Raw genomic sequence first — 19,127 nt, forward strand, 5'->3', positions numbered from 1 at the left:
CTGCTAGAATAACAATGAAGATAGAAAGACTAGCAAATAAAGAGCACAGTCATTGTCCTAATTCAAAAAAGCATGTAGGGCTTGAATACTGTGTTCTCAAAGAGCTATGCCATGCAAATAGAGCTACTTGTACGTGGTTGCAGAAAACAAACCAGTAAGATATGCTGTGAATAAAATAAATCAAATAAAGTATTTTCATTTGGTGTAGAGATGTAGAAGATTATAGCTGAACAGCCAAAAAAAAAATCCATAAATCTGTGAAAAAAAAATTGAATCATGGAAATACTTCAAATTCAGCAGGGCACTCCAAACACTGAAATTTGTTTTGCCTCCATATAGTTGGAAGTGGGTGTGTGTCTCACTGAGGAGAAGCAGGGTGAATGCTCCTTTCTGTGCCATCCATTAATCAAATTTCATTTTCACACTCAGCTGTATAAAGTTGTGTAGATATTTGCAGTGTGACCACCTGTTTTATTTGATTTTAATCTCCTCAGCAGCTGTGATGTTACTTATCATCAAGGCCACAGAAATCTCAAAGGTAAATTTAAGAATACAAAGCAACAGCATCCCAAAGTTTGTCACCTTAGAAGTGAAAAGATGAACTATCCATTCCTATTATTATTCCGACTACCAAAGCTCTATAAATGTTCCCATTTTTACTGGTTCTGGAAGGAGGTTTAGGTTAGGGCATGTGTATTAGCTACCCTCCCACCTTTTCCCAATCTTTAAAGGATCAGTGGTGTGACTGTTTGGGACATTGAGCCATTTCTGTAAAATGACCGTGGTCCTGCTGCCTTGTATTTTTGCTTGTTTTGTCTCCATTCATGTGTCTCTCTCTGCACTTCTTGAGACTTGGTCAGCTCTAGAAGACATAATGTGAACCTATTCTGCTTAAGCAATATTTTTCATGCCAGGTACTATATGAAAATGGTAAATATTGTGTTAAGCTTAGGTCAACCCTCATATCATAGGGAAGTGATACCTGTGCACACAAAGTATCTCAGAATCCTTCCTGAACAGATTGTCTTCAGACTGATTAAAATAATAGAGGCGGTGCCAGCTGTGCTGGGCACACAAGGACTCTGTTGTTCATTTTTGAATTAGTCACCCTCATGTGGTTCATGATCCTTAGCTCATTGTACAAATACACACCACTGAGATGAAGGCACCAATATTTAATACTCCCACATAGCCATTTAGTAAGATAACTAATGGACAGAAATATATCTTTTCTCTATGAATGTAGCAGAATTATATAATTGTGATCAGTCCTGAAAAACTCAGCTAACCTCATAACTGGAGCAGGTTTTATTGTATTTAATAGCCTCAGGATGCATATAGTAGGTGTATTAGCTATTGCACTTCATTTTATTGAGAACTCATTGACAATCTGATTTATCAGCAAACTAGGCAATGCTATTTTTCATAATGTCACTGTATCATGGAACCAGTATTTTTAAAAATATGATTCTCATTTTCTCTTTCTAATGTCAAAGTGCCTGAGCTATTGGTCTTTCTGATAACTGAGAATTGCAGTAATAAATGTGTTTTGGCCGTTGAGGTCAGAAAATTATGAATATGTAAAGAGATAAACATGTTTGAGGATGCTTTTGCCAGCTCTTACGAAGTGTAGTTAAAATTCTAATGGTTTATGTTGCAGAACTGTGAAATGACCTCAACATAGACTTGAAATTTATTAAGTAAATAATATAATGATATATTGCTTGGTAACAATTTTCCCTTTGCTGGCATGTTGGTCCTATCAATCAAAACTTGTAATTTAATTTTAAGTTATAAAGGATAGGAAGGAAGATGTCAATCTATCTAGTAAGCATCTTTAATGGGAATGAGAAAAAACTCCCCTCATCAATTTAAACACAAAGATCTGAAAAGTAACTTACCTGAACTATAATGTCTGTGACTGCAATGCAGTTCCTGTAACCATTGTTAAGTTTTCCAGATACTTTGACTCAAACTCTGCATTGGTGAGGAAACAAGGTGTTATTCATATAAGAACCTATTAACACTTCACATCTCTGCTAGTACTTCTAAGACTTTGCTGTTTGACAAAACCAGAACATTGCTTAGGGAATGATTTTTTAAAATCTTCCAAAGTGATGGTGTTATACTTTATATGGTCTGCAGGTTTTCGTCACACAAGGGTGATTTTAATCAAGTTTGAACAGGGCTTCTATCTGATCTGCCTGGAAGCTGGAAATATAGTATCTATGTGTAGGGTCTCTTTAGAAAAGTAGTTTTAAAAACAAATTATGCTACAGAGACAGCGATTTTGTCCAAAATAAAGGCATGTGTAAGTCAGTTGTTCCTGTTCTTTATGGTCTGTGTTGCTCAGTTCCAGGAATAAATCAAGAAGCTCTATAGTTGGAGGCTATATAAATTCAGAAAAAACATTCATCAAAGACAAGAAACAATTGATACCTATGAGCAAATAGATCAGAACACTTCTCTTGTGATGTCAGCATTCCAGCACAGTCTGCTGCCAAGGTGCTTATAGCAGTAGTGGGATAGCCCTGATGATCTAAGGACTAGGCAAGGTTTGTAGAGTCACTGTCTTCATCGGACTGTGATAGATGAGAGGAGTAGGTGAGCCTTCACATCCTCACCACATCTAAAGCAGAAGTAGCAAACACCAAGAGGCTGAAAACAATTTCTGTGAGGTTGTATAAATTATGTTGCACAGTTGAGGAGTGGGAGCCTTTGTGAAGAAAGTTTAAGGAATGTTTGAAGAGAGCTAGTGTATTTATATGTGGCTGGCATGTCATGAAGGGTAAGGATTCAGGACTGGTCTGGAATTTTACGGAGGACACCAAATAATCATCTCAGTGGAATAGATGGAGCAGGAGCCTGATTTGAAGATGAGAAAGGGTTGATCATACTTGAACATGGTTTAGATCTGTTGGAATATCTGTGTGGTAAATTACAGAACTGCAATTAGCATCCAAGTACTGGGATTATAAATGATAGCTTTTCCTTATGGTTACCACTAAATAGATATATGTGTTACCTAACAGAGTGCTGGTAGAGTTTAGCAAATAAGCTTCTGTCACTTGGTCTGTTATAATGGCAGGAAGTCCAAGTGGATTTTTCTCATTCTTTATTAAATGTTGTATTTCCTGCATCCTAGATACAACCACTGGAAGTGGCATCTGCAGTTAGCACACATTTTAACTGCTTAAAGCATCCTCTATATTCTTGTCCAGTTGTATTTAATCTCAGTTTAGCACTTCACTTCTGGAAGCAACACAGTAACCTTCAGAAGTATAAAGAAAGGCTTGATTTCATGCCTGAGGTGTAGTGGAGCATGTACAGATAGCATAAGCCCTCAGGCACAAGCATCAGGCAGCTTTAAACATGGTCCTAGTACCTAACTGAAGTGAGTTTGTGTATAAAAATGAAGTAAGCCATTTATCAAAAAACCCGTAAGATCCTTAGTTGTGTATCTGGCTGAAGGTATCAATATCCTGACATGTCAACAGAGCTAATAAGTACTGCAGTATTTGTCCAAAAATCCTTGTACTTTTTTTGTTGAACTAAACACCTTGGCTGTTTGGATTCATCGGTTGCCTGTGTCCCTTGGTGAGTCCAGCTGAGTAGGCGTGCCCTGACCAGTGATACTCAGCTCAGCTGTCTTGGCCATTTTCTTTGTTGAGGCTGGAGGAAGAGACATCATCTGGTTGTAGATAGAATACAAGAACAGAAGCAAGGAAAGCTTGATCCCAGCTTGTTGTTCTTCTGTAAGGAGCTGGAAAGGAACTGCACACTGCAAGCTAAGGGAGGCAGAGACTGTGTACGTAGCCAACCTTGAGAGCAAAGAGTAACCTGAAGGTAGGATGAAAGGTCCACCTGGCCTAGGATCATGCTTCCAGTGTGGCAAACAGCAAGCTGGAAATAGTAGAAAGCAGCACAGTCAAAGTGACATTCCTTCCAGCCTGCAATGATTTGCAGCTTATGTTCTCTCTGGGTGGGATGTGCTAATCCTTAGTAGGTACTGCAAGACCCTCCTGTCCCTACATTGAGCCTTCCCTGCCTGAGACAGATTTTATTGTTCCTGCAGTTCTAGGAGGAAAACTGTCTTCAGGAATATGAATATTTGTATCCTACAGAGCAGGAGCAGAGGGTTAAACAAACTCGCAACAGTGGAATTTACTCTGGGGGCAAGACAGGATATGAGCAAAATGTCTTGCATATAATATCTCAGGTTGGAAGGGACCCGTAAGGATCATCAGGTCCAACTTGCATGTTGCCGATCTATCAGATTTTCACATATAGAGCCTTCTTCACATACCCAGGCTGATTCTGCAGCATATACTCAGTGTGAATGATGACTCTAAAAGAGGTGGAAAGAGTCTGTCCACAAAAAAGTGTGTATTTGGGGATGTTTAGATTCTCTGAGTGGCTGTTCTGCTACTCGTGCAGTAGAATGTTACGAAATCAGGTGCTACATTCTGTACAGCTACACAGTCCATAATACATTATCAGGTTCAGTTTGCATTTCTGTAGCTGGACATTAGGAACATTTTGTAATTGGATAACAGAATATGGAAGGCAAAGTTGAAAGGTCTTTAAAATCTGGCAAAAATTAAAATCAATGAAATGTTGTGAAACAAACAATTCAGAAATTGAGGTTCAGCTTGAAAAAGTCAAAATAGTGTGAGAAAAAGAAATGGTACTTGGAGAGGAAGGGCCCTGGGCAAAGGTCTTTTAATGCTAAATCACTCAACAAAAGTGTCAAGGTCAAACTTGCAGCTCAAATTACAAGACTGCTGAGAATTGTAGGAAAGGTATTACTTACGAGGTCATATTGCAAATTTAAAGTGCAAAATGTAACGATGAAACAAACATAAGTATGGAGTATTCTAAGCAGTGGAGAAAAAGCAGTTATGGACCTTTCATTGGCATCTGGAGAGTCACTTTGGCAGGTCAGAGATTTTATTCAATATTTTTAGAGACTGCATTAGAGCCTAGTAAACTGCACTGCTAGGAAGAAAGAAGACAGTAATTTTGGTATAAAGAAAAATGTACACAGATAGTCAATTAGTAATTCATCCATATAGTGTAAGATCTCTGTGAGAGAAGATGGCATTGCGGCCTTTGTGATCAACCTCTAATCTCAAGAGCAGTAATCGGGCAGGCCGATCCAGAGCAGAGCATTCTGAAAGTTGTTGCTGCTCAGGCTGGCAAGAAATTGCTGTCAAAGGACCTCAAAATTAGTGCTGTCAGTCTTTCTAGATATCAGTTATTCCTGTGTGGTTGGATGAAGGGACATGTGTTGAGTGTGTTGGCAGAATCAGTGAGGAATTGCAGGGTTGGGGATATCTAGTCTGCTAACAGTCCATCATCTCCTCAGTAAACATGCTGCAATGTTGAAGCAGAAACCCGGAGATCCCATTCCATGGCAGTTCTCCATAAACTGAGAGGCCAGGCTACTTTGTTCTGTTGAGTTCATGCCACTGATCTGCAAAGAAGCTGGGCATCTTTGGACTTCTGGAGCCTCAGAGTCCTGGTTGTTGTTATTCTGCCTCATAGGCTGAAGCATCTGAAGTCTAGACACTTGCCTTCTTGTTGGGTTGCCTAGGAGCCCAGCTGGCAAGCAGGGAGGCAAACAGGCACGTTGTAAAACCTTTCTGCTGTAATGCTGCTTTGGTTTCATCAAAATCAAATGATCTCTCTCAGGTATTTCAGTCTTGAATTGTCAATCTCACAGACAACCATCCTGCCTGGGAATTTTCACCTGGCTTTTCATGGATGAACTTGTTTTCAAGACACTAGCTCATAAACTTAGTGCAAATATAAATATCTCATGATAAGTAGAGGAAGCATATCTCCTGTTTATAATTGGATGCAAATTTCCTTTCCTACCTCGACATCTGAGAGTTCTCCTGTATAGAGCTTTCAAGGCCATAACTGATCTCTGTGTGGAAGAATTACCAGTATTGTTAAAGATTCATCCTCTGACATATTTTTCAATACATATATTGATATGACTGATAAGCAGGTATTTTTGAGGACAGGAATGAGCTCTGTAAGAAGTAGTTTCATGTCAGTATTATACTGTGCATTTCTTTTCCTGGTATATTCTATATCCTATATTATTTATATCACTGTGAGCATGTATGTCAGATTATGTGCTCAATTTCAAACTGTTTAAATAGCTTTGCAAATAATAATGGGGCTAGAGGGAAGAAGAGCATAAACCTGAAACTACTATATATTTTATTTCTAGAATAGGCAGCCTCAGCACATGGTGTCTCTGATTGTTTTTTAATTGCTTCTTTAAAAAAAAAATCTTCCTTGCTTATTTCATGCTGCATCTTCTGTTATCATTAGACTTAGTAACTGATGGAGGTTTCTTTACTGTGTTATGAAACAATTGTAATATATATATGCTGGGATTTTGGAGAAAAAACCATTGGTCTTCGTCTTGGAAAAAGTAATGACCATGTACCTCATCAAAGACAACATAAAATTTTATATCAGTGATAAAACAGGGCACAGAAGAATGCTAAATGTTCTGAATAGAAACTGCCTACTCTTAGGCCGATGGGAGTTAGATTTGAAATGGCTTTATGTCTCGTATGTTGCATTTCTGTGTTTCCTCTGGCATAAATTGGTCTTGTCTCTAAAATCTGAAGTCAAAGTCTGATTGTATGAACTCACTGTGTCGGTAATGATGGGAAATCCTAGCCCAATGGTAAAGGGTTTATAAAGAGTTGTTATTTAACTGTTCAATCTGAAAGACACACTTCAGAAAAGATGTGGAAAATAATAATTTATTTAAATGGTTATGAGTAACTCTCTAAAACCTCTGACATTTGGTAAGACATGAAATCCAGCAGCCTTTATTATCTTGAATGCCAACAGGAAGACCAGTTGGATTTCATGATACTAAAGGTCCTTTCCAACCTAAATTATTCTATGATATCCAATAGAGCCAGAGGAGCAGCTGAACTAGCAGCCATGTAGACAGACACTGGAATCAATACTCAAATATCTCAATTTTTTTTCCAAATGGGAGGGAGAAATAAATAAGATATCTTGTGCTTCCCACTCAATTGGTTACTGATACCCAGCACCCCATGAGGTTACGTGGAGTTACCCAGCAGGACAGAACAGACAGTGCGAGTTCAGCTCTGCTGTTCATCTCTGCATTGATGCTTGTGAGGACACTGAGGAAAACCAGGAGGTGTCCAGTCCCTGTCCTGTCCTTTGCTGGCAACACCATAAAGATGACACTCATCGCTGTGTCTTTCTATAAATTCATGTTGTTAACAGGCACTTTGATAGCATCATTTGAGTGGAAAATGTTCTACAGTTTGAAAATCATATGTCACAATCCTGTTTGATATCATGGGATTCTTTTCAATGTAAGAAAATATTATAATCTTATACATTTTTTAGTATTATTATTGCATACTTCAACAGATTTGTGATTTATAAAAATGTTTTTTATTCAATTGCAGTCTTCTATTCCTGTCAACTCTTTTGGTTACTGCCCATTGCTGTACTAATATTGATGTAAGAAAATGTAACCAAGTCTTACGACTATAATAGTTATTGTCTGTTCCTTTGAAAATTGCTAATTGCAGAATTACAATTTTACAATTTATTTTTGCAAGAGAAGAAATTTTACTACAGTTAGATAAAATTATTGGCTCTTACCTGAAAGTTTTGTTTCATCTCTATTGTAAAAATATTTTCTCTAGTTTATATCTCAGCTAAGAGCAGATTTAATGCAGCTTTCCTAATTAAAAAAAACCAAACTGTTTGGTTTGGAATTTGACCAATCAGTTAAGCAAGAGGAAGGTATGTTGAAAATAGATTTATATTCTAAATGGAGACAACATAGAAATTCTGCAGTAATTTAATAAAATTTCAATTAAAATTTATTCTATGAATGAATTCTCCTATAGCCTGATCAGGTATCACAGGGTGGATGCAGATGGACTACCAAAATGTGTTACAGAAGAAGGTGAAAGCAGTATGTGATAGTTTTTGGAGAACTTAATTGTCTTGTCTCCCACACTGACAACTTAACTATGTGCATTCCACGACTGATGAGTAGGTGCTGTTGGTTTTGACATCTACATATGAATGAAGTGGTTCTTAAGTATTTCTTTTTTTCTCTTTCAGTTATTGTAGTGCATGTATGTTAGATCCAGACTGCGGTCTCTGCTACAAACTGAATAAATCAAGTGTTGTTGAGTCCTCGTGCATTCCTGTTGATAAAGATTCTACAATGAAAGCAGCTTGGGGCAGGTATGTAACCAGTCAAGATTTTTTAGCCTTGTGCTCTACAGAGAGTGTATTTTATGCTGTTGAGAACAGTTTTGCTTTTACAAAAAATGTTATTCTTAAGGTGTTCGGGAAGAAGAAAATAACTTGGCATTGTCAAAAATGGGTGATTACTTTCTAACATAAAGAAAAACCGTGACCCTGATGTGTGCAGCCCATTTGGTGTAGTCTGCCACTTAGGAAGTATGGCAAAAGTACACTAGAAATGAGGAAAATTACCTTTACTTAATGTTTTCATTCATTTGAGGTGGCATATTTCCTAGTTATATACTTAAAGCCACCTGAATTAATTTTCTTTTTGAATGCGTTAATTAAACCACACTTTTAATATTGGCCTGATGTGGTGTCCTGTTAACCCCATGATTCTGTGTGTTCCCCTGTTCCCTCCCTGGCTTTGGCCACTCCCTTGGTTTCTCCCTATTTGTTCTGTACCCCAACCCCACCCAGGGACCACACTTTGGCCCCTGACAAAACCACCCCGCACCCAGACCATGCTGTCTCTCTACCTCTGAGCATTGCGGCCGCAAGGTGTGGTTAAAGCCATCTCACACCCTCATGAGAGACCCTTCTCTGCCTCCTTTACCCCCACTGCGTTGTGACGCTGCTGCTGCCAGAGCCAGATCGCGGGGCTGTCCCAAATGGACTCCGGGATGCGACTGATGGCATGGCCCTGGGAAACCCTCACTGAGCTCTCAGGGAGGAGCAGCCTGCTAGGCAGAGTGCAGCGGTTACAACAGCCTACTAAAGAAACAATTAGCTCAGCTGAATAAACTAAAATAGTCAAAATCTGAAAAGTTCAAATTGTCAAAAGCATGGGTTTTGGCCACAGATTTCTGTGGTTCTGTGCCTGAAAGGGCTGTCATGCTGTATGTTGCACTTGGAGTGTAAAAACATGTGCATTCATAGGTGCAACTGCAAAATATATCACACCTCTTTCTTAGGCGGCACAAAGATTTCCTGTGAAGTCACAGTAACTTTCATGTTTTCTGAAGTACTGACCATTCCTAAGGAATGGCTTTGTGAGTTGGAACATTGTCTTGTAAAGGCTTTATGAATACTTCAGTAGTGATTAGGGCTTGGATTAGGATTTAGAATGGTTCAGAGTCACAAGGGAACTAAGCAATTACTTCTGATAAAACCACCTCACCATAATTCATCTCAGCCACCCAAATACCATGAATATACTTAGGAAATAGGCAAAGGTTTGTGTGGTGGTTTGGGCCTTTTATTTTTTCTTTTTTTTTAACTTTCATACATATTTCTCAGAATTTAAACCCAAGTGTCTTCATGGCAGTGAGTCATATTGGACAGAGGTTGAAATGTATGAAAATATCTACTAATTGTAGAATCATTAATTTAAAATTACTGTAAAATTGCCCTCATTTTGATTTCAGTACCGTTAGGCCTAGTAATTCATTCCAGGTGCAGAAAAGAGAAGCTTGTATTTTTTGTGATCCTAGTTTAAAAGCACTGTGATCATTTTGGGGCTATTAAATAACTGTGAAAACTTATAAAATCTCATCTGGCTTGCTTGTTCTGTGACTAACTTCAATGTCACATTATGGAACATACCTTGCATATTGCCTGATACCCAATGTGATCTGCAGCACGTGGACTTTCATGTATCTCAAGGTAACAGATGTAGTTTTATATTCCAAGTCAACATTCATTTCCTGTATGCTGTAGTTTTAAGTAATTTGTCTGTAATTAGCAGAATCACACTAGAATGCTGGAAGACATAGAGGGAAACAAAAACTAGTTATGAATAGTTGATAGATAAAATTAAACTTTATTTCATTAGCTAGAGTAATTGTTTAGTGTAGTAAATGTGGGCATAAGCAATTTTTTCATATTCATGACTGAGTCTCACATAGACTCTTTGCTACACAGCCTATTGGAGCAAATTAGATAGGGAAGAAGAAATACTTTGTTTCCATATTGCAAAATGCAGTATTTCTATGTTGTGCAAGAATTCCACAACATGAGGACCTTGCTTAAAATCTTTCAAGAGGAAATGAACTTTAAATTTGTTATATTGGTAGTCACCATAGTGAAAATCCCACCTTAAGATGGACAACCAATAAAATACCTGCATTTCTTTTTGAAAATATTCATCATCATTTCTAGTGTTTATTTTGTTAATTTCTCTCTTGCTTCTACCTGGTCTGTGTAATCAGGGAGTTTTCAAAAAGCTGATCCTTCAAGCTGTGAAATGTCAGGTGTCACTTTCTGTGCCTTCCAAGCCCTGTGGAAGAGGGAGGCATTTTGCCTTCTCCTTTTCCTTCTCCTCCTCCTCCTCACAGATACATGTATTTCTGCTTACTGGCCCAGAGGGAATCCCCATAGCTTTTTGTTTCCAAGGGCTCACATTCACATACCACCCCCCAACACTGTTTGTGCAAATCCTGAGTCTGTTTTACAGCAAAATCAGTCCCACAAAGCTGTAGGATTTCCCTGCCAAGGGAAGATGGCTGCAGGGAAAACAGCGTAGTTACATCTCCAGTTGTGTTATGTCTCAGAGCCGCCCCAGTTGTGTTGTGTCTCAGAGCTGCTCCCTGGCAGCACAGGGAGAACGAGTGCCTGAGACAAACTAACAGCACTGGTGAAGGAAATTGCAGCCCTTTCTTTCACAAAGTTACTTTGTCACAAAGTAGTCATACAGGGGCAATTACTTCAAAAATACATGGCATGATGGTGATCAGAAAGTAGTTTAATAATTTGAAAGATGATTTTGTGAGCTATGGACAGCCATAATTATCAGCAGCGTCTTTTGTAACTCCTGTGTATCCTGATGGCTTCATGCCATCTGGTATTAGATAGATGAGTTTAAATGGCTTAAAGCCTCCAGGGTTATGCTTGGCTCATGGAAAATCTATTTTGCCATTAATTTTGCTCAGGAGAGAAGAAAGACCTGAGCTCTTTGTTTGGGACTTACTGGAGCTCAGATATCTGAGCATTAGCAGAAGCAGCAGCTCTCACGATGCTGATGCAGGAGTTAGAGAAAGCTTCTCCTGGACTCGGGCTGACAGTGCCATGCAGAGCATTTCACTGCTGCTGTGATCACATTTTGTTTATGATTTTCCTGCAGCCATGGAGATGTGCCTAAGGCCACACCATATGATGTGTGTGCACCCACATAGGTCTGCAGCCAACTGAACCCCAACTGTCCTGACATTTGCTCAGGGGCTTACCTATTCTTGATGTGTAACCTACCACCGAGGTGAGAAGTGCTCAGAAACATTAACAGAGAAGGCCTTATCATATACTTTTTAAAGCTCTCTGCAGCCATGCTGGCTGACATAGAAAACTTCTGTTTATATATTTATAGCTTTGCACTGTTTTTCACTGTTGTTCCCAAGGTACTTTGGTAACACTGATGTAGTGGTCAGTGCATTTTATTCACAATACATTTCCCCAGTGCCAGCCAGGTGTACTAGACACCACCTCTATTGTTAATTGTATTTTTTTGGTTATGGTGTTTTCTACATTGAGAAGTTCTGGGGAGGCGAGGGGCGAGAGCATAGACTTCAGTCTCCTGTGGCTGCCAGCAAGGCTGTTTATGTTGCTGTGGTTGTCATAGAAACCCAGGGAGACAATTAAAGCATCCACATATTTTTCAAGAAGAGTATAGCATTTGAGTTCTTTTGAATGTAGGGAACTCAGTGGCTGGCAGTGGCCCTGGGGGAGAGAGACTGCGCAAGAATAAATCTGACTGAGTCCAAGTCAGAGCTTAAGCAGCTTGAGTAATGTGCAACGAGTGTGTCTGTAAGATCATACATGTACCACAAGCAGCAGAGATGTATTTTTTAACATAAGTGCGACTGGTATGAGAATAACACAGAGAGGAGTGTCTTGCCCAGGGCACCAGCACAGGCAGGTGCTTTGCTGCCCTTGGTATTCCTGAACCAGTTAACAGAGTAGCTGTTGACATGCAAATCTTGCTGCCTCCAGCTCTGCCCAGGGACACGTAAAGGATGGTTTCAAGACAGCGAGCAAGAATATTCTTAAATTATTCACTTTATAGTAAAAGAAGAAGAGCTGTATCTTTTCTTTCAGTGTGGTCTGGGGGTTCTGTGTTGGGACTCTGCTCTCCAAGATTTAGGGAAGTTTTGCACTTAGCAGTAGCACAGAAAGGCTTGCAGTTCTGTTCTTCATGAACATTGAATTATGAAATTCCCATGAACTTAATCAAAAGCATTATCTCACTTTTACAGATGGGGATGCAATGGGAAGGTTCCACTATGAAGCTCAGGTGGCACAACAGAGGTCATGGGCAGAGTCCATCTCTCAGCCAGGACAAAATGTGGAGGGCATTGCTTTCAGTGTTGTGCTTTCTGAACACAACCCAAAATCTAGGGGTTTTTCCCACAATTACAGTACTCAGAGAAATTCCTCTATTGAAATTTCTGTGTGTGTGATTGCAATATTCCTAAAGGTCAGCCAAGAATGAAGAAACTTTAAATTGCATTAATACCCTTACAGTTGAAAGAATAACTGCAAGGGAAGGAGGTACTTACAGTGCCTTGATGTGACATTAACCTTGACATGAGTATGTTGTCAAGACGACAGCAGGCCCACAACTGAGCTAAAACGCTCTCATGAGCAGCTCTGAGCAATCTTTCTCTGGAGGGAATGATGTTAATTTTATACAGTAAACAATTATGAAGAAATAATAACATCAGCAGCAGATCAGAGACAAGCCTAGAAGCTATCCTGTCCACAAAATTAGCTGGCAGGTCTCCACAGTCCCTGAAGGAGAGTGATTGGGAACAGAAATCTATAAAGAGAGAGGAGCTGAGTGATTTGCTTTTTTCAGCCATTTTTATTAACTTCGTTAGAGGAACATCTCCCTGCCACGGGAGTTTAATGCTTTATGGAGAATTCTGCTTTTGGCCATATAAAGAAGCACTCCCCTCTCTAAGGGCAGTCAGTGCGAAGGCGAGAGTGCAGAAGAGCTCTGTCTTTGGGAAGTTCTGTTTTCCTCTAGCCAGTGCTCTCCTGAGCATCGTCCTTCCATGTAAAATTAATGGCGTGTTTACAGATGCTCAGTAATGCTGTTATGTTTCACTGTGCGCCTGTTCTCATACTTGTCAGTTTGCTGAGGGGTTTAACTGTTTAATCTTGGAAACCTGTTTGGGGAAAAAGTGGGTTTAAATTACCTGTGCAGTGAGAGGAAGCGGGTCAGGCAGGCAGGCAAACCCTCTTTCCCAGCTTCAGGAGAGTTTCCGCCTCAGGAATCTGCCTAATGACCTTGGCATCTGAGCCTGGATGCTAACTAGATTCTACTGGTTAGAAAAAATAAATTCATGGGAGATCATTAGCTGGATTCTCAGACAACAGACTGGTTTATGTCCAACAGGGGACATGCCAGTGTCTGTCACAGCCTTGAGAGTGTTCTGGGGAGCTTTATGTTCATGCAGCACTGCCTGTTGTCTAATGCATAGCAGATGAGACTCTTAAAATTGTTAGAATACTTTTTCTTCGTAAGAACATTAGATTTTTCTAAAAATACTACCTTACTTTTCCCCCTTGGAGACAAAGACAGACATGTAAGTTCATTACACTTGTTTTGCATCATGACAGGTACATTTGTAAAAGTTCCTGTGACTGCTTTACTAATGCAGAAAGAATGTATGTGTGTATTTACACATTTAAAGACTGAGAATCTGTTTTCAGTACATCATGTCAAACAGCATTACAGACCTTTGCTGTTACCACAGAAAGACTAGCCCCAGAGCAATTTTTCAGGAATTAAGTACTCTTCTGTCCATGGGTAGACATAGCTTGTTTTGTCATGCAGGAAGCATTGGTAGAAGATTTTACTGCTGAAATGTTTATTTGAAATCTTTCTACAAGGGTCTGCATTGAAAATTCATGCTGAACTCAGCAGTAATTAGAGAGACACTAGTATTTCTCCTACAAAGTCATCAGATCACTAGATGAAGGTTATATGTAGGATTATGGTTCTCATATTTACCCTGTAAAAAGGTAGTACAGGGAGTAAATGATTCAGGAAAGTAGCAGGATAAAGAGAATATTCACATCTGCATGTATATTGGCAGCACCCGGAATGTGAGTTGTGATTATAACCAGTAGTCTTAGAGAAATCTCTTGATGGGCAATTGTGAGCGCTCTGTGGGGTCGGCAATCACGTTGGGCACCAGACTGCGGGAGCTTGGGGTGGGTCGGTCGGGACGGACGGAGACGAGAGATCTCTGAAGTCAGATCTTGGAACATGCGGTTTATTGCAAAGGGCGTGGGTACAGGGGCACTGCTTAGAGCTGCCAGCTGCAGCTCGGAGCAGGCCCAAGAGAGCAAGAGTGTAAGCGAGTAAGTAAAGAGAGAGAGGAATGAGAATGGAGTAAGAGTGTGGTAAGAGTGGAATAAGAGAGTGTGTGAAGTCCTGGCTACAATACAATAAATCATCTTCTGTACTGAATATTCTAATTGTCACTAACCAATCTAATACAAGATACAAATCCTATAGCATTTACATACAGCCTATAAGAGTTCTTATATTACCATAGAGTGTTACATCTTAACTTCTAAAAACTACTCTTTGGACCCCTTCTGCTGAGCTAGTAGGGTCTACTCTGACCCTTGGACCTGCCTGCAAGCAGAGGGTATTGTTCCATCAAGAGGGGATTACCTTCAGTCGGCCATACCATTGTTTTCCAGTTGTTCAGTAACTAAGACTTGGTATCTCAAAGGTGGCCTTCATTTCGATGTCGCTTATAGTTTTCATATTCCCAAAATCTTTTGTTGGGCAATCATATTTATAAGGCTTTCCTGTTTCATCTTCCCCAACAGGCAATATGCTAAATGTTGGCTAAAGAAACATTCATAGCTTCAGTAGGAACCAGAATATAAAGCGCCCCCTCTCAGCCCCAATATTGTTTAGAAAAGAAAATCAAAATATATGCAGTTTCAAATAGAATTAAATTCTGATTATCTTCCCCAGTGCTGGTAAGTGTGGAAACCTGGAGCAGCTGGGTGGCAAGATGCAATCCTATTTGTCCTGTTTGATTAGGAGGATATACTTCAGCACAATAATATCTAATATATATTAGTGAGGTGTGCGAAAACAGAAATGAAAAAAAGATCTGAAACTGATTGCAGTCTTTGTCAGCCTAAACTCTAAGGCACGAGGTCTTTCCTGGGAGGAGGTTATCAGACAGTGTAGTCATGGTCTAAGGGGTGCATATACCACTGTGATTTGTAAAAAGGATGTAGCAGAGAAACTTAAGAAATCTCGTGTGCATATTTTAAAGCCATTTCTGCTAACTAAGAGCAAAGAGGAAGAATAGAAGGATAAAGTAATTTAGAATAGAGTGTCCTTAATCCTTGATGAGCCTGTCTTACTGGTGATGCCAGAGTAGGTAGTAAAATAAATGGAATTTTAATGTTCTGATTCTTTCAGCCACTCTTCCTGCTCAAATCTTTAAGCCAACACACTTTTAAATTCTTTCAAAAGGAAATTATTTCATGGTGGACCTGAAAACCATAACAAGCTCTTTTTAAGCATATATAAAGATGGTGAAATCTATATATATACTGAAATATTGTAAGGGTGTAATTAAATAATTGAGGGTGGAATTTCATTGTAGCTTTAATAGACGCTAGTCTTGTCCTTTTTTTTAACTGTTTAACTTGCTAAAGGGGGAAGACATTTTAAAATTATTATTATAACATAATTAACTTTTAATTTAATGCCTGTACAAATAAGATACTTTATATATTATAGCTGCATTTTAGGTCTAATGCAACATGATAATCTAAACTGAAACTATTTATACTCCTTTCAGATAATTACTTAGGAATTACTATTAATAGCTCTAACACAGTATTTCTACTCAACCAGTAGAAAATTCTGGATGTTTGAAAAGAAGCCCTGTTATGAAGTGAATGTGTTCTGACTGGGAAATTTTTAGTTTATATGCTGAAGATAGTATTTATTTGTTGGAGACACCCAGCACAAAATAGGATTTTAAAGCTGGACTGGTTAGTTTGAAACATTGTTTGTACATTTGTTCTCTATCCGTTCCCTTTTATTTCACTTTGCTGCTAAACATGCTTCTGGATCTTACTCCGAGTTACTATGTAAAAGGCATTCTGGTAGGGAATGCCAATTGCTATTTGGGTGTACTAGTTGGAAAACAAACCAGTGGGAGGCACCAAGTCAGAATAACAATTTAATGGGGAAGTTAAAGAAAAGGAAAGAAAAAAAACCTAAAAGAAAACACTGGTTCAAACTGACAGAGTCAAGATACAACCTGAGTCCCTGTTAGGCAGGGTGGTGGTAGCAGCCTGGTAGAATGGTGGCTGCAGTCCTCTGAAGCAGTGATCCTGTAGTAAAAGAGTCTGCTCTTCCTCAGAAAGTCCAGTGGTGGCTGTGTAGCTTCTGTCCTCTGGAAATCCAGTGGAAAGGGTTGTCTCTGGTGTTCAGTCTCAGATTATATCCACGATGGGATGCTTGGTTCCTCCCTCTGGGTGGAGCATCTCACAATGGGGTAATGAGTCATGAGGCCAAGTGTTGATGAGGCTCATTAACAGAAGATAGTCCGGAGGGAGTTATCTCTGAGTCAGGCGGCAGGACAATGATGGGCCATTAACAGAAAGATAGTCTGGGGGGAGGAGGCAAGGAAACACTGCCCCACCTGATTTCAACAGCTCATGAGGATGGTAATAGAATACACTGCAACCCAGGACATTGGGTTACTTGTTACAACTACTTCAGATCCTTACAGCATTGAGGTAACTGGAGTAGAAAAACAAAAGCGGCCCTTGAGCTAAAACATTATCTATCAATTGCTGGTTTGTATCTGAAAAAATTGTTATTTAAATGGAAGAATGTTTGAGTCAGTGCTCTTCATTTTAAAAGTGGTCTAAAGAAGAAGATGGTATGGTGTTCAAAATTTGAATATACATCTGCTGAAGAAGCCAGCTTTCTGCTTATTTCTGCTGAAGGGGAACTAGAAGGAAAATACTCTTGTTCCCTGTTTAAAAAGCATGGTTGCTCCTAGTTGACAAAGGAGATAGGAAAGCAAAGGAGAAAAAATGCCAATGTGTATGAGAAAATTGTCAATCTCATATCAGTGTGCTGAGAGTATTCGGATAATTCCTGCAGCTTTTCTCTCTCCATATGAAATGTACATTAGAGAGTCTTTTATTGCCCGTAGGAGCCTGCTGCTAATTAGCTTCTCCAGCTGCTCATCTTCTTAGGGACAGATTGAGAGACATCTGTGCCTCACTCCTGGGGCAGTGTTGCAGCAGGGGCAGAGCAAGGCCCTGCTCTGCTCATCCGAGGGGATCTGAGAGGGGCACAGAGCAGAGTGTGAGCATGCAGGGGGCTACTGCTGGGACAGACATGGGGATTTCCCCTTCTGCCTAGGAGCCAAGGAAAGGGAACTGACTCATATTTGGAGCATGTGGGGTTTTTTTCTGAGGGGAGAATTTCCAGTCGTTGTTTTTCACATTTACTTGGTTATTGACTGAAGTTTATTTTAATATGGACTCTGAAGAATTTAAATAAAAATAATTTGTGAAAACTGTCTCAGCAGATTCCTTTAGGCTTTTACGCTATGAAATTGATTTACTAAAATGAAATTTCCTCTGTTTGGAGGGTGGAAAATATTTTGGAAAGACCCATGTGGTTGAGGATTTTTATTGATAAAGAACATTCAACGGGGCCGAACCCAGACCTCCGTACAGCAGCTTGTACGTTTAACAGCATCCCTAATCCACATCTTATATACCTTTATTCCATAATAAGTAGTTCTTCAATAATCACAACATCTGATACAGTAGAATTTTCATATCTTCCCTTCTTAAAATAATGGAATTTTTAGAGTATTTTTTTTTACTTTTAAGGGAAAATAAATCAACACATTTTTGCAGTAGGACTGTTGAATAATTCTATAAGTTTGATAAGTTTAATTCATAGAAATTACTGTATGTGCTGTCTGCATGTGTGGTTCATTTCCTTGAGAATGGAGGCAGTAACATCAATCCCTCACTGGCGCAAGATGAACTGAAATTATCGATTCATTTGATTTAAAGTTGTGACCCTACTTTAACTCAGCTTGTTGGTTAGTACAGGCTAGGAAGTAGGCAGCCTGTGAGGTGGCAGGTCACACTTCTCAACAGCAGCACTTTGTGCATTTCTTCCTCCTTGCAGGATGTACAGACTTCGTTTTGTCCTGTAGCTTTCCACAGCTGCAACATTAGCTTTGCATAGATAATAATAATAAAGGATGAGTTTGAGGCTCTGCATGATTACTGAGTTCTTCAGACCTGTGATTCAGATGGGCTGTGTTCCCATGTAGCCTATTTTCTTGGCAAAATAACTACTGTTAAAAAGCACTTATTTATGTAAAACTCTTTTTAGATGTCAGAGGCCATGGAAGATGGATGGTTAATTTGATTTCTGCTGAATTCTTCTGCTGTCAGATCCCAGACTTTTGAGTTGCATATAATGATGAAGACTTTGGTACCCAAAGTTCATAAATTTCATAAACTGGAGATAATTTAACCAGTTACCATTTATGTATTTTATAAAATTCGTTAGATTAGGCATAGGTATTGCACCTGCATGCACAAATGAAAGCAGAGCAACACTCTCGTGTTAAGTGCTCGGTCTCACAACTCAGGCATGAAATAAACACCTTGTTTTAAGTGTTCTTAGAGCCTTAGGGCTCCATTTTCAGTTACGACATTAATGATTTGCAGTGAATTTTAGGGCTGGCAGCAGAGGAATCTTCTTTGGAGAGCTCTGTTGGGTGATTTAATTCAGAGCCTCCCCAGTACAGCAGGAA

At 39.4% G+C, this 19,127-nt stretch overlaps 1 protein-coding gene across 2 annotated transcripts in view; it reads left to right on the top strand.

Annotated features, from left to right (window-relative positions):
• The window catches only part of SLC2A13 (solute carrier family 2 member 13), a 142,992-nt gene that overhangs the window by 106,689 nt on the left and 17,176 nt on the right, over nt 1-19,127 (top strand). For both annotated transcript variants that reach the window (XM_017745967.1, XM_017745966.1), the window contains exon 7: nt 8,152-8,277. In XM_017745967.1, the coding sequence (XP_017601456.1) occupies nt 8,152-8,277 (126 nt within the window). The remainder of the gene's footprint in view (nt 1-8,151; nt 8,278-19,127) is intronic.

This window comes from Corvus brachyrhynchos, unplaced genomic scaffold, assembly GCF_000691975.1.
Source record: "Corvus brachyrhynchos isolate BGI_N302 unplaced genomic scaffold, ASM69197v1 scaffold239, whole genome shotgun sequence".
Lineage (NCBI taxonomy): Eukaryota > Metazoa > Chordata > Aves > Passeriformes > Corvidae > Corvus > Corvus brachyrhynchos.